This window comes from Engystomops pustulosus, chromosome 6 (assembly GCF_040894005.1).
Source record: "Engystomops pustulosus chromosome 6, aEngPut4.maternal, whole genome shotgun sequence".
In the NCBI taxonomy this organism is placed as follows: Eukaryota; Metazoa; Chordata; class Amphibia; order Anura; family Leptodactylidae; genus Engystomops; species Engystomops pustulosus.
The window spans coordinates 153,348,762-153,366,003 of NC_092416.1; the positions used below are offsets into that span (position 1 = coordinate 153,348,762).

At 44.5% G+C, this 17,242-nt stretch overlaps 2 protein-coding genes across 5 annotated transcripts in view; one reads left to right on the forward strand and one right to left on the reverse strand.

Moving 5' to 3' along the window:
* Positions 1-13,050, reverse strand: part of LOC140064703 (TLD domain-containing protein 2-like) — a 38,403-nt gene extending 25,353 nt beyond the window's left edge. Inside the window, exon 1 of the mRNA XM_072111851.1 lies at positions 12,899-13,050. Within this exon, the coding sequence (XP_071967952.1) occupies positions 12,899-12,943 (45 nt within the window). The 5' untranslated portion in view covers positions 12,944-13,050. The remainder of the gene's footprint in view (positions 1-12,898) is intronic.
* MTCL2 (microtubule crosslinking factor 2) overlaps positions 11,829-17,242 on the forward strand; it is a 54,384-nt gene continuing 48,970 nt past the window's right edge. For 3 of the 4 annotated variants that reach the window (XM_072111846.1, XM_072111848.1, XM_072111847.1), the window contains exon 1: positions 11,830-12,487. In XM_072111846.1, coding sequence (XP_071967947.1) covers positions 12,005-12,487 — 483 coding nt within the window. In that variant the 5' untranslated portion in view covers positions 11,830-12,004. Of the gene's footprint in view, positions 12,488-17,242 lie in introns of all 4 variants that reach the window. The other variant, XM_072111849.1, reaches the window with a different exon arrangement.

A 17,242-nucleotide genomic window follows, 5' to 3' on the forward strand; every position in this document is an offset into this window, starting at 1 on the left:
TGAGAGAGAGAAGAGTCACAAACACCAGAGATGAGTCACAAAAGCTACATGGCATATCAGAAAAACGTCTGTAATTAATGTACAGTGCCCCACTGGCAGCTAATTTTAGGTGATATGGGGAGGACTTGTAACTCTTTATCAGCAGGCATTGTTAGTCAGGGGGTCAAAATCTGGTAACAGGTCCTCTTTAACAAGTATGAGACTTTCCGAATTGCAATCATCATCAGCCACATAGAATTGAACAGTGCAAGTGCAACATCCCCCACCGGGGCCTAGCCTTTTCTCGGGGCCTGGAGTCAGCCGGGGCCCGCAGTACCTGAGTGGCTGGCGTTTGCGGCCTAGGCACGCTAGTGTCACGGTGCTTGGTATGGGAACCGGAGGGCTGTCCTACAGCCTGGCAGGTCTCCAGCAGGTGGTGTTGGCAAGAAATGATGAGGGAGAGACTGCTGTAGCGGATCTCCCTGGGGCAACCCTTTGGTGTCTAGAGTATGAGTCTCTGTGTGGTGGACAGGGTGCCTGTGATGATGGCAGCCGTAGTAGCAGGGACCAGACGGAGGCAGAGGTTGAACAAAAACAACTTACAGTTCTTTATTGGAACCGACAGGAACCGCAGCAACGTGCCTTAACAGAGTAGTAGAGTGCTGAGATGCAAGTTGGAGGGAGCCACAGGGTGAATCCTCAGCCTGGATGCAGAGGGCAGGCTGGGAGGTAGCTGTGTCCTAATAGGATGATTCAGCTTTATCCTGGATTGCTTCAGGTATCACTCTTAAAGGTAGGATGATACCCCTTTCCTCACTAACTAGCTATTAGCTTCACTCTTCAGGCAGGGGCTAGGCTCACCTGCTCTTGGTCTGGTGTGCTGACTGCACAGACTCCTCTGAGTCTCACTCCTCTGAGTCTCTAATCTGAGAGAGTGAACTCTCTCCTCACACTGCACTCTCTTCTGAGAGAGAACTGACTTCACTTCTTCTGGAAGTTTCCTGACAGGGTCTTGTAACTCCCCTGGTCAGGTGGTGGCTGCTCCTCCAATTACATCTCAGCTCTCATCTCAGCTCACAGAGACAAAGTATAACACCTGTGATTGGCTGACACATATGACATCACATAAAACAGTTAACTCCTGCCTTGCCAGGCAGGATCTACTACTGCAGTGTTCCCCTGTGTCCTATAAGAACTATGTAGTGTGATGTAGGGACATGCTGTGGGGCTGACTAGACCCTACACAGGCTGCAAGCTACATGGTGGGATGTATTCGCAACCATGGTGGGATGTATTCGTATTTGCATCGGCGAGGGTGTTGCACAAGTATGGCCCAAATAGATTTGCACAAATAGATGAGGACATCTGACCTACAGCCAGCATTGGGCCATGGCTCGGCGGTTGGGAAACACTTTAGTGGAGGTCTTTGATCAAAAAGTGTGGTTATTTTTTTGTTAAAGTGTAAGACATTATAAATATTAAAAAAGTGGCTATTTCATACCTCTGTATGAAATGGGTTAATTGAAAATACGGTATTATGGCTTCTTCTTTCAAAGCCATCAATGAGTTGTATAGTTTATGTACCTACACAATAGACCCAGACAAATCAAAACCAGGTGTCAGAACTATGGAGGTTTTGCAGTTTGTGTTTTTGCTGGATGAGTGTATACTCAGGTGTATAGTCTGCAGAGGGATGAGTGCAGTGGCGTTGCTAGGGTCACAAAAGATCTGTGGCACGGGCCCCAATGCATACGTACCAAATTCTCAGTTGCGCCCCCCCCCTATATGCTTCCACCTGAAAAAACTGCACTTACAGAAAACACAGTAGAAATGCTACCTATTATATCCAGAGCAGTAGTTGTTCTTCATTTTCTCCATTAAGCCGCCCATCATCATTTCTCTTTATGCAGCCATGTGCTGTGCCTATGGAGATGTCCACATCTTATGTTGTACACTTTTCTATCGTCCCTCAATCTTTGTCCCCTAACAGTGTTATCATTCTTCTACCCCTAAAACTCTTCAACCAAATAATGTAATACAGCCGCACACAAAGTCCTAAAAATACTAGTAATGCCCCCCAGTGTAACACATTATGAAATCCACCTTTCTAAGCCGAACATTTTACAGTTAAGCCACAATTATGGCCCCACTCTGTATACCACCACACCCCTATCTTGTGGCCCTTACACTTACTAAAGCCCCCACATTGTGCCACCCACCTAATAATGATCCCTAAATGTGGCCTGACATGTAACAATGCCACCTACACTCAGTAATAGAACCCCACACAGTAAGTGCCCCACATACTCACTCATAACCTCCTAGACACTTTGTAATAACCTCACAAACTCACTAGTAGCCCCCCCACACTTAGCAATAGCCCTTCTATGCTAACAAATAGCCCCCACATCCAGTAACAGCCCCCTCACTATTACCCCCCCACACACTAATAGCCAAACAGCCACTTATAACCCCACTACTAAAAGCCCCCATATTTAGTAATACTCCCCACACTTAGTAGTAGCCCTTCACTTGCTAATAACCCCCTGCACTCCAAAATAGCCTCCATACACACTAATAGCCCCCACATTCAGTAACATAGCTCTCCACTTTCTAATAGCCCCCCTACACTCACTTATAGGGCCCACATTTAGTGATAGTCCCCTTACACTAACTAAAAAACCCCTCATAGCCCCGTCACACTAATAGATCCCCACATTCAGTAATAGCTCTCCACTTGCTAATTGCTTCTATACACACAGAAAATAGTCCCCACACTCCCTAATAGCCCCCCAGCCTTACTTATAACTCCCACACTCAGTAATAATCCCCTTACACTCACTAAAAGACCCCACATATCCCCCTCACACTAATAGCCGCAAACACACTCAGTAATATTATTAGTAATATTATAGCCTCCCACTACTCAGGGGTAGCCCGACAACACTCAGGAATAGCCTCCACATAAAGTAATGCCCCAACACTCCATATGCACACTGTATTATTAAAAAAGAAGAGTTACACTTACCTCTCTCACTCATGATTTCCTCTTCCCCTCCACCTGCATTATGTGATGTGGTGACGTCACTACACAGCGCCTCCTGCTCCAGGCTGCTAGAGGGGCTGCTTGAAGCAGGAGACGCAATGTCATCACCTCCTGCAGCTCTCACTACAGCACAGAACTGCTGTATGTGCTCTGTAGTGGAGCAGGATGCTGACGGCACCCTGCTCCACTACAGTAATCATCTCTATAAGCATCCAGAGGATACAAATAGAGCTGAAAGTAGAGGGAGCCAGGTGACAACATTCGGGGCACCTGAGCCCCGGATCTTTTGACCTAACGACGCCCCTGGATGAGTGATTGATATCTTGCTGCCTCTCTGAGCTTGGGGTGTGTCAAGCTGTTTAGATTGATGAATGCCTGAACCAATCAGCTCTAACAATGTTGTCCAGGCACTCAATTTAAACTTACTGGTGACATAATTCAGTGCCTGTTAGACAAGTCTTCTAGCTCTTTTTATACCATGTACTTTACTAAGCTTTTGCTGTGATTCTGACGTTTGCTTTTAGGAATTAGAACTTACCTGAGGACTATTCTACCCCCTTACGCTCTTGTACCTCAGTTAACACCGTCGCCCAGTTGTCACCTGAAGTTAACTGCCAGGCCAGCAAGCAGGCAGGGTCAGAAGTTGCACAGGGTTTGCACTTCTTCCCTGTCTTAACACAAGGCCAAAGGAGTATATGGGGGTATTATATGAAACATAAAAATGATCACATAGTATGTCCGAAAATACTAAAAATATGAATAAAGGCCCAGGAGCAATCTGTGACTCAGGAATTTTATCTCCCACTTCTATATCCTGTCTAGCTCCATCTGTTAAGTGTGCTCCTCATAATCTGCTCTTGCATTTTATGTAGCATATGCTTGAGGGTATAAACGGTTCTTGAGAAGTCTACCCTTGGTTTAGTTGTTTAGCAGGATAAGATAAATGCACTTTCTGCCCTTATAAATCATTCTATTTAAATTAACTAAATTCATGTTCAGTCAGGTAAATAAAGCAGTCACCCTTATTAGAAACATGATCAGTAACGTGCTATATTCCAAAAATTCCTCTTCGCCTACTATGAGGCAGGACATCACATGATTCCTGGTCATAAGTAATATAGTAAATTTATAACTTGTTGATCTAACAAGTTGATTGGTCTTTTTGGGCTCAAATATTGATCTTATAAGACCCTAAACGGGGAAACAACATAATTTAACAGTAGAGATGAGTAGACCCTAACTTTAGGTTTGGGGTTCAAGTGTGTCCCAAGCAACCCAGACATATTGATGGTAATGCAGCCAATCTGGCAAATTGACGCCCATTCCTACTAGCCAAGGCTGTGATTGGCCAGTGGAAATACTTTTGGCCAATTGCAGCCATGGCTTTTAGGTATGGGCGTCAATTTTCTGCAATGGCTGCCCGACAATGGGGCACATTTACTTACCCCGTCCTGACGCAATCTCTGATCCGGACTGTCCGACGAGGATGAAGTCCGGCGCGATTCACCAAGATAGTGCGCCCTGCATGTGTCACTTTCCCACTGAGGTCCGCCGGAGTTCACCTTCTTCTTCCCGATGCATGTGAGTGCATTGTCTCGCGACACAATTTGAATTTTAAATCCGCGCTTAGTCCGAATCAGTTGGGTTGTCCGACGGCCACGCCCCCCATTTGTATCGCATGAAAGTCGGCGCCAAAAATCCCTCTTAAATAGTCGGGAAACCCGACGGAAATGCGGTCCGCGGACCCTTAGTAAATGTGCCCCCAATATGTCCAGGTTGCACTGGACACACCCAAACATAAAAAGCAATGCAGCTCATCTCTACTTACCAGTCATGTAACTTACAATGCATAAACTAAAGTACTGTACTACAAAAATAACAAAAGCGATGGTAGGATAAACCAGGTGCTCCACAGAGGTAACAGCCGTTTCACACCACTCGCGTTTCTTATGGACTGTGACCTTGTAATCTCAATGGTTATAATGGCTGGGTCAGGTCAATGTGGTTACATCTTTTCTGGCTCGTGTTGCACTTGCCATAATTTCTCGAGATAAAAAATATACATAGTATCAGAATAGCACAACCAATTCTAGAATTCTATATGGTTGGAATTCTTGCAAATCTCTTTAGCGGAACACTAGGGTTGCATGATGAAAATCATAACCCATAATTTTAGTGGTATAAAGATTGTCGTGTAGAGCTTTCTTAACTGTATTTTTCTTAATACCTCTAAATAATATATTTATAATATGTATATTCCCCTATTCGGCTCCAGGTTGCAGTAGGCCCCTGGGCGACAGAGGCTCAATGGGCCCCTTTGCAGTGACTTTGCAGTGAAGTCACGTAACGGCATTAAAAATTCAGAAACAAAACCAGTCTCCTTTTCCCTAAAATATCCCCTAATTTATTGTACCAAACAGCCCCCCTCCTGCTTATTTTATATAAAGCCGCCCTTACAGAGTGTACAAGAGATGGAAAAGGTAGGGCTTAACATGTTTGCTTGTAACCTTTTACAGTGAGATGTCCTCATCAATGACCAATGTGATTCATAATCAGCACATTTTTTATTATAAAAAAGATATATAATCCAGTATCCAATGGAAACGTGTTTCGGGATTAACCCTTCGCCAGACCAAAAAAGGAAACCCTGTGCAACCTCTATACCAAACAGCTGCTGTTGACCCATGTCCTGGTCTTTATCCTTCCTTCTCCATCCCCTCAGCTTTGTAGCCAGGTTTTCTAAATTCACTGTGACCCCCTTTAGCTGTGTGTACTGCAGACCCTGTCAGTCAACCTGTAGATATGTAGATCAACGGGTTAATCTGGGACCTAAAAATACATGAGTAAGTCCTATGTAAGCAAATATTCAGCAAGTACAGATGTTCAGGTCATGTAACAACAAGCAGGGCCTCCTACCTGCTTTTCAGAACATCTATTTGGTCTAAAAACCTGATGAAAGACTTGTAAATTGTTTTACGCTACAAAATCTTCAGGAATTTGGAAGACACAATGGACCCTTTACATTGTGATGTAGAGCCGGCTCCCAGCACAGGTGACTGGATCAAAGTATGCAAACAAAGAACTTCATGCCGTGGTCTTATCAGCAGCCACAACAGCTGGAGATTGACGGCTTTTAGAGTAACCTGTTTAGGTGCGTAATCCTGAGACATGGGAACAGTATTACCAAGAATTTCCTCCAATTGTGAGAGAAAAACTGACGTCTCAATTCATAGATATAAAGATATAAGATAGGTAGATGATTGATAGATATGAGATAGGTAATGAGATAGATTGAAGATCTAGATACTTTAGATAGATATGAGATATGTACATATGACAGATATAGAAAGAAGATATGAAATGGACTTTGTGGATAAGGTTTTGTGCATATTTAAAGGGGTTGTCCACTTTCATCAAATAACTGATATTGTTATAAAGTTATAAAATTTTAAAATATACTTTCTGTTTCAATTCCTCATGGTATACTAGATCTCTGCTTGCTCTCCTTCCATAGAAAACTTTTATGTACTTCCACAGTGGGTAGAAATATGTCCATGGTCTCGTTATGGACATGGAGGTACACATGTCATTATTACCACGGAAGCTTTTCATAGCAGTGCAGCAAGCAGAGATTTAGAAAACCGTGAGGAATTGATACAGAAAGTATATTGGAAAGTTGTATAACTTTCCTTACACAAACAATATTAATTATTTGTTGAAAGTGGACAATACCTTTAACCCCTTAAGGACGGAGGGTTTTTCGGCTAATTTCTCGCTCTCCAACTTCAAAAATCCATAACTTTTTCATTTTTACGTGTACAGACCTGTGTGAGGGCTTATTTTGTGCGTAACAAATTTTACTTTCCCGTAGTGTTATTTATTTTAACATGCCGTGTACCGCGAAGCTGAAAAAAAATTCCAAATGTGGAAAAATTGAAAAAAAAACGCACGTGCGTCACGTTCTTGTGGGCTCAGTTTTTACGACTTTCACTCTTCGCTCCAAATAACACGCCTACTTTATTCTTTGGTTCGGTGCGATCGCGGTGATACCAAATTTATACAGGTTTTATTGTGTTTTAATACATTTTCAAAAATTAAACGAATGTGTACAAAAAAGAAAAAAAAATTTTTGCCATCTTCTGACGCTAATAACTTTTTCATACTTTGGCGCACGGAAATGTGTGAGGGGTCATTTTTTGCGAAATGAGGCGACGTTTTCATTGCTACCATTTTGAGGTCTGTGCGACATTTTGATCATTTTTTATTTCATTTTTTATGTTATGTAAAAAGGTGTAAAAGTCGCATTTCGGACATTTGGGCGCCATTTCCCGCCTCGGAGGTCAGCGCCGGCCGTAACCGTTTTTATATTTTGATAGATCGGGCATTTTGGGATGCGGCGATACCTAATATGTCTGTGATTTTTACTGTTTGTTATGTTTTATATCCGTTCTAGGGAAAGGGGGGTGATTTGAACTTTTAATATTTTATTAATTTTTTTTATTTTTTAAACTTTTTTTTTTCTTTTTTTTTTCACTATTTTTTAGACCATCTAGGGTACATTAACCCTAGATGGTCAGATCGCTCCTACCATATACTGCAATACTACAGTATTGCAATATATGGCGTTTTTGCAGGTCATACATTACAATGAGCCACTGGCTCATTGTAACGAACCTGCATAAACCATGTAGCCTCGTGTCAAAAGAAGACCCGAGGCTACCATGGTAACCGATCGCCGCCCCCCGATGACGTTCGGGGGCGTGGCGATCGAAAAAAAGATGGCGGCGCCCGCGCCCCGCCGTCTTTTAAACGCCGCCCGCGACTTTGCGGGCGGCGTTTAGAGGGTTAATAGCCGCGATCGGTGCAAGCACCGACCGCGGTTATTAGCGGTGGGGGTTTTGTGCAAAATGCAAAAACCCCCACCTCTGTATGAAGAGGACTCAGCCCGTGAGCCCTCTTCATACATCCCTTATACCTCTGCGCCGTAGAGCTACGGCGCAGAGCGTTAAGGGGTTAAGTATGTATTTTGATGACCACTTTGATACATGTTCATTATTTCTGTGTATGTTCTTCTGATGTTGAATGTGTGTTATTATACATGATTCAATAAATATTTACGTTTCGTGTATGGTTTTGCATGTAATTACTCATTATTCCCTAGTTTTGGTGGTATATAATAATTTGTGGGTATTCTGACAGTACATATAGGGGGTTATATTGTCTGCCTACCCCTATCTTGTACTTATATAGGTGTTCACAGGTAGATGGAAGATAGAAACCAGTCAGAGAAAATCCAGAAAGCCGTATGTTTACTGGGCTGAGGAAGCTCTCCAAGACTAAAGTAAAAAAGTGGGTGAAGTTTGTTCTATAGCGAGATGCAACATTATGGTTTTAACTTAGCATAATTTTAAAAGTTGATATTAGAAGGAAGGAGGCCATGGATAACAAATATAAGAAGATTACCACAGTCACAGTGCCTGGATCTATGAGTAAGTGTCCCTGGTTTAACATGATCGATATTGGTGGTAGATTTAATTTAAGATTCCTGAAACTCCTCATTCCTAGACATAACACAGTTGAAATACTATGCACATCCACTACAAATTGTATGGCGCTGTGCCTCTGCATATTACTGGTATTCAAATCAGTGGGAATGAGAAACGATAACGTTGATGGGTAGTTTCTATAGGTAACTGCATGTGATTCTAATATATGACAAGTTGTATAAGATTCTTCTAAAAGAACTTATGAAAATATTACATAAATTAAAAAAAAAAATACGAGAATGATTTGATGCTGGCAGCATAGTCACCATGATCCCATTACTTGGAATTATCGGTGGGTGTATATTAGGATGTAAAAACAGACGGAATTACTGGGGTGGCGTCAAATAGTGTAATGATAAAATGTATGTGACAGATGAAACAAAACCTACTTAAGACTTTAATTACAATAACCCTATTTCAGGATTAGACATTAGTTGGTACCTTCCGGTCTTTAAGCTTCGCTTTACGGTGTCACTCAGGGGCAGTTCTGCTTTGTCTTTGCTTCTTCTGTATAATTCCTAAATTACTACTACTACTAAGTTTTACTGATATATTGTAAAAGTCTGGAGAGATAGGGGATGTTGCACAATACAAATTTCAAAGTCTTGAAAAATCCATAAATGTATGGAAATTTTTTTGTGACATTTGGTGTGGGAGTGCAATTAATGATGCTCCCATAATACTGAACGGAGCAGTTGGAAGCATGCTTGACTTACTGCTTCATTAGTTAGTGAGAACAGGACCTCCATTCTCCAGATTGCCGGACAGAACAGCCTCCCTGACTGTATGTTTATGGTCTCTTAGATTATTTGGTTCAATATAGAAATAATAAATTGCCACGTTCTCCAAGCAAGCGGAGATTGTACTGCTGTAGTGCCGAGACATTTATGGGACTGATAGCAGCGCACAAAGAAAAATAAAACAGCATTTTTTTTACTGCCTGCAGGAAGAGGGAGATGAATACAAAATCCCCTTTAGATCTGTAGTTAGGAATTTTATTGCTCTAGATTATTATAGGTAATATTATATTAGGGTGATGCCACACATGGCGTTTTGACCCTGTTTTTGGTCCCTTTTTAAGCAGTTGCAATCCGTTTTTGACCATTTTCAATCAAGATAATTGGTAAAACCTGTAAAAAAGTTTTTTAACGCATGCGGTTTTTAACGGACTGCTTAAAAACGGGTTCAAAACGCCATGTGTAGCATCACCCTGTTCAGGGTCGGCGTCAGGTATCAGTAGGCCCCTGGGCGACAGAGCCTCAATGGGCCCCTTTGCAGTGAACTCACGCATTATAAATTCTGAAACTAAAACCGTCTCTTGTTCCCTAGTTTATAATACTTTACAGCCCCTCATGGTTATTTTGTATATGTCCCCTCTCACCCTATGGAATCCTTAGACACAGCCCCCCCTGATACACATGGCTTTATGTGTGCCCCCCTACAGCTCTGGGCCCCGCCACATGCCCAGGTATGCCCAGTGCTGCCGCCGGCCCTGGAGCTGTTAATAAATTAAAAGATGACCCTGTATGACTGCGAAATATCTAGTAATAGCAATGAATGGCCTCTACCCAGTGGAGGAAGGTAGAGGGAGCTGTTGTACCAGCACATGTGGCTGAGAAGTGCAGAGCTTCCCTTTTGTTCCCCAGACTGTGTGTCAGCAAAACCAGCCGCTGTGCATGTCACTTGTACGTATCGATCTTAGCAAACAGCTTGTGGTTAGCAGCCGAAATGGAAGACAAGCTATGGCTTTATCAGCAGGGTGATGCCAGGATAGTCTATGATATGCCCACAGTGTCTGGTTATGGCATTACCATTCCTTATCCTACTTACATCACAGCAGATAACTGCATTGCATGAATAAAAGGCAATCTCACTAACCACAGATCAATCCTCGCTCCTGGAGCTAACAATCTAATGTCCCTGCTGCAAACACACACACCTACATAAATGGAGGAAAATGATCATGATCAGTCTGTAGCTTAAGGCACACAACCAGCGCTTGAATTGTGTTTAGAAACCCAAATCAAGCGCAGCAGTGAGAAACTACATCTGAACGCAGATGCGTTTTGACCAAAATGCTTGCGTGTGGGAAAGAAAAACACGTTTTTTTTATGGTCAACAATGCAAAAGACGTATCGCTTGTTCCCGAACACAAGCAGTTAGTCCTAGATGCATCTGCGTTTGGGAGTAACTCCTCCACGCTGCGCTTGAACTGCGTTTCTAAATGTAGTTCAAACACATTTGGACGCAGTCTCTCAAACCTGCGCTACACAGAGACTTTCTGATTTCTTTTTAACTATTACACTTCCACATGCTGCTCTCTGGAGTACAGTGAGTTGTATGTTATCTTGTGAATGGCAGACAGACACTGGGGTTATCCATGGGAACTAAAACCTGGTCGGTTCCATCACTGGATAATGTGTCTGAACCCCCCCCCCCCAATGAGTCCATAAACTAAAAAGCTGTGATGTGCTGTTTACCTGTTTTATGGAGGCAGCCCCCAACCCTATTCTGTTTAGGCAATGGTCTAACAAGAAATGGGGCAGCCAAACATAAAGAAGTAGCCGGACCCCTGCAATGGAAAGGGGGTTTGGTATAGTGGTCAGAAATACGACTAGCTGGTCCAGAAGCTGTGGTTCCAAATACAATGGGTCCGTAGCTGGAACAATAGTTTCAAACCCACCTGATTAACCCTTTGAAATCAATGTGTAATAGATCACAGCTAATAGAAGGTGAAGTGTCTGTGCTGTAAGTTGCTCACCATAACATCTGTCCAGTACTATACTGTATATATGTGACCTAACCCAAGGTCCCAATGCAGAACCTACAACTGGGTCTGTAGCTTTCATGTCCAACCCGCTCCGCAGAGTTTGGGCTCCACATGGCAGATGCCCTGCAGCCAAGGTGTGCCCATGCCCATGCGTGCCAGTCTCCACCGCTCATGGGAACACTTTACATCTATCTTTACATATCCTGCACCCACATACATATTACTGCAACTTGTTCTGACGTTATGTTATGTTGCATTTTCTGTTGCCCTTTGTATCACTTTAGTACATGTATAGATATATGTCACCACCAATATACACAGGCATCCTCTTCCCACACTGACCATGACCCAGCTGCTTCCCACGACCCCCAGAAGCCCCCACTAGCTGATGGTGTCCACCTCCCGTCACACAGCAGTCTCCAGCCTGTGGCTGCTGCAGGATGTGCCCCCTCCCTGGCCGGGGCCGGTCCTCCGCTCCAGCGCCTCCCCCTCCTCCCAGCAGTAGATGAGTCCGATGCGCACAGCAGACACATCAGCGGCCGTTATACGGGAGCACACGCCGGGCTGTACCACTGACAATTCCGGGTAGGGAGGACGCCTTGCATCGCGTGCCCGGGACCGGAGCGCTATCAGCGGGAGTGGGATAGAGACAGCGGAGCGGTGATGGAGACGGCAGGGCCCGGAGGGGGCGCTCCTCCCCCGGTACCCGAAAAGAAAAAGCTAAACCGGGCTCCATCTCCCGCCCGACCCAAGGATCTGACCGGGTGGTCGCTCTCCAAGGCTCGGAGACCTTCCCCGGTGGCGCTTACTGTTATCCCCCCGGGACCTCGCCGCCCCCTCCCCTCTCCGGGGACTAAGAAGCAGGCGCCCCCTACTGCACGCAACGGAGGCAAGAGCAAGGGCCAGAGCACTGCGGGGACCAGGCGGGGGACGGACAGCAGCTCCGAGGGGTCCTGTGCCTCGGAGGAGAACAGCAGCAGCACCCGGGGGAGCAGCGAGGAGGGTGGGGTGTCCGCCGCCTCCAGCCGCCTGCCCCTCAGCACCTCCCTGGCCTTCTCCGACCTCACCGAGGACTTGTTGGACGGGGGAACCGAGAGCCTCCTGCGGGAGATGGACGAGCTGCGCTCAGAGAACGACTACCTAAAGGTGAGGATCCGCGGGGGCGGGACTGGCTGCTCAAGGAGGAGGAGCCCGCGCTGTACACAAACGTTCAGCCTGGTACAAGGCCCAGGTAACAGTGGGCAAAGTCAGCAGAGACGAGATGCCCCACTGTTAGACATCAGATTATGCCCTGTGTCTGTAAGGGTCATAGGTCATTTCCACTGATGCATGGAGTGACAAAGTTGGACAATGTTGCAATGTACCCTGTGGCCGCTTTGGCAGAATAGCCTTTTTGTGTATAACCACAGGTTGAATGGAGGGAGCGGAGATGAATTCCAGTGGGAATCATAACATGTGAAGCCGGAAGCTGCTCAGAAGTGCAGAATCCTTTAGTCATGGTGGGGTCATTGTATTGAGTCACTATGAGGATACTGGCTGTTGTAACTTTGTACATACTGATGATATTAGAGGAGCATCTTCCATCTGGGCGGCAGTTTCCATCGTTCTGATCTCCGGGCTCGTCCGCTCAGGAGTTGAAGTTGTTTGGATTCCTGGGACTTGTTATATCAGCTGTCTGCGGCGGCTCCGCACCAGGTGTCTCCACTTGTGTTGTCTGAGGACAAGTGTGAAAGTTTATACCATGTTTGGACTTAGCGTAAAAATGTTGTAGATCAATGGGCACCCTTCCCAGACACAATGAAGTGTTGTAGCGGTACTGTGCCATGTCACTGCGGGGTGGTGGTTCTTTAGGGGACTGCATGTGTATGGGTGGTAGTTGGGGACCTATGATGGGATTCCAGTATGAGATGACCATAAGCTTCATCCATATTTAGATTGGGCTCTGGGACCTGTAGTAGCAAAACCCAATGAGTCTCTGTAATGGGCCCAAATCATATTCCTATAACTACTTGCATGCAGGACCCCAGTATACAGTGCGGCTGGCCTGCATGTGACTGTGAGAAGTTACCAGGGGTAGGGCTTACAATCCCACTACCCAAGGCCTGAGCACAAGCATCTTAATGGGGATCAGTCAGATAGCAATTCCCCCATTGTAAGGTAGATAACCTTGCCTGCCTTTCTGGAGCCAGAACACAGTGGGACACATTTCCTAATCTTATCAGAGTCTGGGGACAAATAGCCACAGAATTTGAATGGTTGTGTTTTGGGATGCGTTTGTAATACGTTACAAAATGCATTGTATGAACACAGCTTAAGTTTAGCTTTTTGTTTCAGAAGTTTTTCTGTTTTAACAAGGTAATGACCTTCTCCACAAGGCTCTACCTCCCTAAAAGTGAGATGCAAAAAGTGTCTTAGGGGCGAATTCACACATGGCGTTATTGTGGTGTTTTTAAACGCATTCAAAAAGCAAGTGGTTTGGCCAAAAATTGTGTGTGTTTCCGATGACACACATGTGTTTGATGGGAAAGGGTTTAGCCAAGTTTTGAAACTTTTCAAGTATATTGGGGATGAGTAATTCCTGACCGCAGATGCGTTTAGACCTAAACGCTTGCGTTTGGAAACTAGCAGCACGTAACCAGTAAATATGTGATGCTAGTTACCCATTGCAAGCATTTAGGCCTTGTTGACACCTCCTGCGATCACCTATTGAATTAAGATTGTGTTTAATTCAATAGGGGATCGCAAGAGACCGCAGCGCAAACGCCACGTGTAAACTCGGCCTTGAGGTGCTTTCACACTGTACGCTCTCGGGCCGTTCTTGGTGTGTTTTTGCATGTTTACCATGCCTTTGGCTGATTTGAATATGTTTTTCTTTTCTGAAAGCAGCCAAACGCATGGTAAATATGCAAAATCGCATTGTTTTCAGTGCGTTTAAGAACGCAACAAAAACACACCATGTGACTATACAACCGTATTTGGGAGTAACTCCTTCCTGATATAATGGATTTGCATTTCAAAACACAACCCAAGCGCAGTGTGTGAACGCAGACTTTGATATATGTTAAGGCTTTTTTTCCTTGTTGCATTGGTGTCAACTAAGCGTTAATGCATGCATTCACATTGCGTTAACAAACAACTCTTTGTAAACGCAATGTTGACAGCAATGTAATTAGGAAAATCTCCTCTTCTCAGCTGTTGTGATGTGTTTGAAAACTCGTGCGTTAACGCAAACAAAACGCAACGTGTGGATACAGCCTTAGTTCACATGATGTGTGTACATCTCCATTGGAGACGATTTCAAAGACCCTGTGAAAATTCAAATAATGGACCCCAATGAGAACTTTTGGGAACAGCTGGCAGAACTATCTGAAATCCCCCACCTTTGTGCTGTGGCAGTCCTAGGTAGCTGTATTATATCAGTGCCTTATATCCCTCTGCAGGAGCAGCGCTCTTCATTACACATGGTTATTAGCCTGCAGCTTATCCCAGACTATTGTCTTCCTTTCATCAGAGTTGCTATAATTACCAATTGTTTCCATACTTCCCCTTGCAGAGCTGTGTTTCCCTTGTGTACTCCTGCCTGATCTCAGCGCTGTGGTCACATCATGGATGAGATGGAGCATGATGAATTATGGGCCTGTGGTGTAAATATCTGTAATGTCTACAATTCTATAGGATCATACTATATCTCCATGTACGATACCTAAAATGCAGACCCGAAATCCTCTGCAGTTTGGGGATCGGTGATGTCACATTGTACAACGTCTTGGATAATGTTTCTTCCTTCACGTTCTACATGTCACAATGCTTATTTTCAAAAATGACCATTCGCGGCCGTGTGCTTTCCCATTGGCTCAATTTAGAAACCTTTTCTATATACAGAGACGCGACACAGGATGTCCTCCCCCCACTTGGTGCTCTCTGCCATAATTGCTTCCAGATGACTTCTGGAGCTTGGGACGGCGTGTGACCCGGACTTCTCTCACAGTTACTCTCCGTCTTCTTTATAGTTCCATGAAGTCACCCGGAAACGACTGTAATTTTTACTGTAAAGTGTAAATATCTGTTCCCAAATTTTACTAGCAGATGGACCTGGATGGGGCTTTGTCTTGATGACTACATTTTGGTTGAAAAGTCCATTCACATTGCAGCTTCTAGTTATTTATATGGAGAAGCATCTGATCTCCTGAGGTTCCTGTAAGCTTTCTGGCGCGTGGTCATGGTCACCGTGAATACTCTGGGCAGGTGGGCACAGGTTTAACATCCTGGGCAGCCACGTTTCAGCTCGGTACAGAAAAACTAATTAGTCTACTGAGATTTCGGTGACATGGACGTCATAGAGCCTCGGGGAGGTGGTGTGATGGTGATAATGCGATTACTGATGTTCCCTAGTTGTCATTCACAGTTTATGGAAACTGTAGATGCTATATAAGAAGCGGTGTAGCGGTAGTATGGCTTTCTTTGACGCCTTTACGGTGTTTGGGGCTCAGAGGAGGCATGTTGTTGGGGAGCCTATAGCTAACATAGCTCTAACAGACCTGCTTCTTGCTACCTCCTGAAATGAGCAAATATATTGTTTGGTTCATAGACTTAGTACAAATCTGCCCTTTTCCAGGCAGCAAATCGATGCTGAATATTTTTGGCTTCAGTTCGGACATACTGTGAGTGAGATGTGGGGAAAAAAAAGAGCGTGTCCTATCTACGCCAGTATTTCTGTTCCGTGTTCCCCATAGAAGTCTATGGAAGGTGAATTCTATCATCCATCCCACCTTTGCCAGTCCACTGTATTTTATACAGTGCGGATACAGTGACATACAGGTGGAACGGCACGTATATACAGATTCTTAAAGGACTGGAGAAATCACACATGTTTGTGTGAAAGGCGCCCTTTAGGAAGGGGGGGGGGGGGTGAATATGGAAAAAAAAATTAAAATAGCAAGACAAGATAAGACCCTTTGCATGAAAAATCTATGTTTTAGAGGACTAGAGGGAGTTGTACACCAATTTTCAGGACAATTAGCGCAACATCAGTTCGGGATGGTATTGTTATGGTCCCATTTTTGCATATATAATATATTGGTCCAGATATTGGATGGTTCTGGATTGCTCTTGAAGTGGGCTTTTCATCACCTCTACCAATTCAACTCCCTATAATAGGTGGCTCTCCACTCATTCTGGTGCAGGTGGAATTTTTCTTCAAGCTATTTTAGAAAACCCTGTGGGCACCAGACCCGATTCCCAGTCTACCCAGATACTTCCAGTCTTTGGCCAAAGCTCAAGGGGGCAAGGGACCCAGCTTTAAGCATACAGTGGCCACTTTGGACATCACACATACCCCATTGACACATTTATGTTGTGGCTGCACTATAGCCAATACGATACAAAATTCTGCACTGAAAGGGTGTTCCGGTGCACAGTCGGACCGTGCGCCACATTTATCATGCTGTGTCCGACAGAATGGGTCACAAGCCCCATATTAAAATTGGTGCGCTCTGTCAGGTGAGTGCAACGGGTAAGAATGGGCGCCACAATCGATGAATCTGGCGCACTGTTTTTGATGAAAGTGGGCCACTTTGTTTATGGAATTAGTGGACGCCACCATTTGTATCAGGTTTTACAATATACACCATAGATCAACGTAGATTGTCTTATATCGCGGTCGTGGGCCTCAGCCTGGCTCCGCTTATAGCTGTATGTAAATAAATAGTGGTCTATCCCCCTCTTAGTCTCCGCACATGACCTCTTGTTCTGCTGCTCCTTCTAGCAATCATGTTTCCTTCCTGAACTTTGTCTAATGACTTCATATACTTGAAAGCCTCTATAGTGCCCCCCTCTTTCCTCTTGGGTTGCATTTTCTGGCCTGTATTTATAGTGTAGACTGTGCAGTATTTTTGTTGTGAA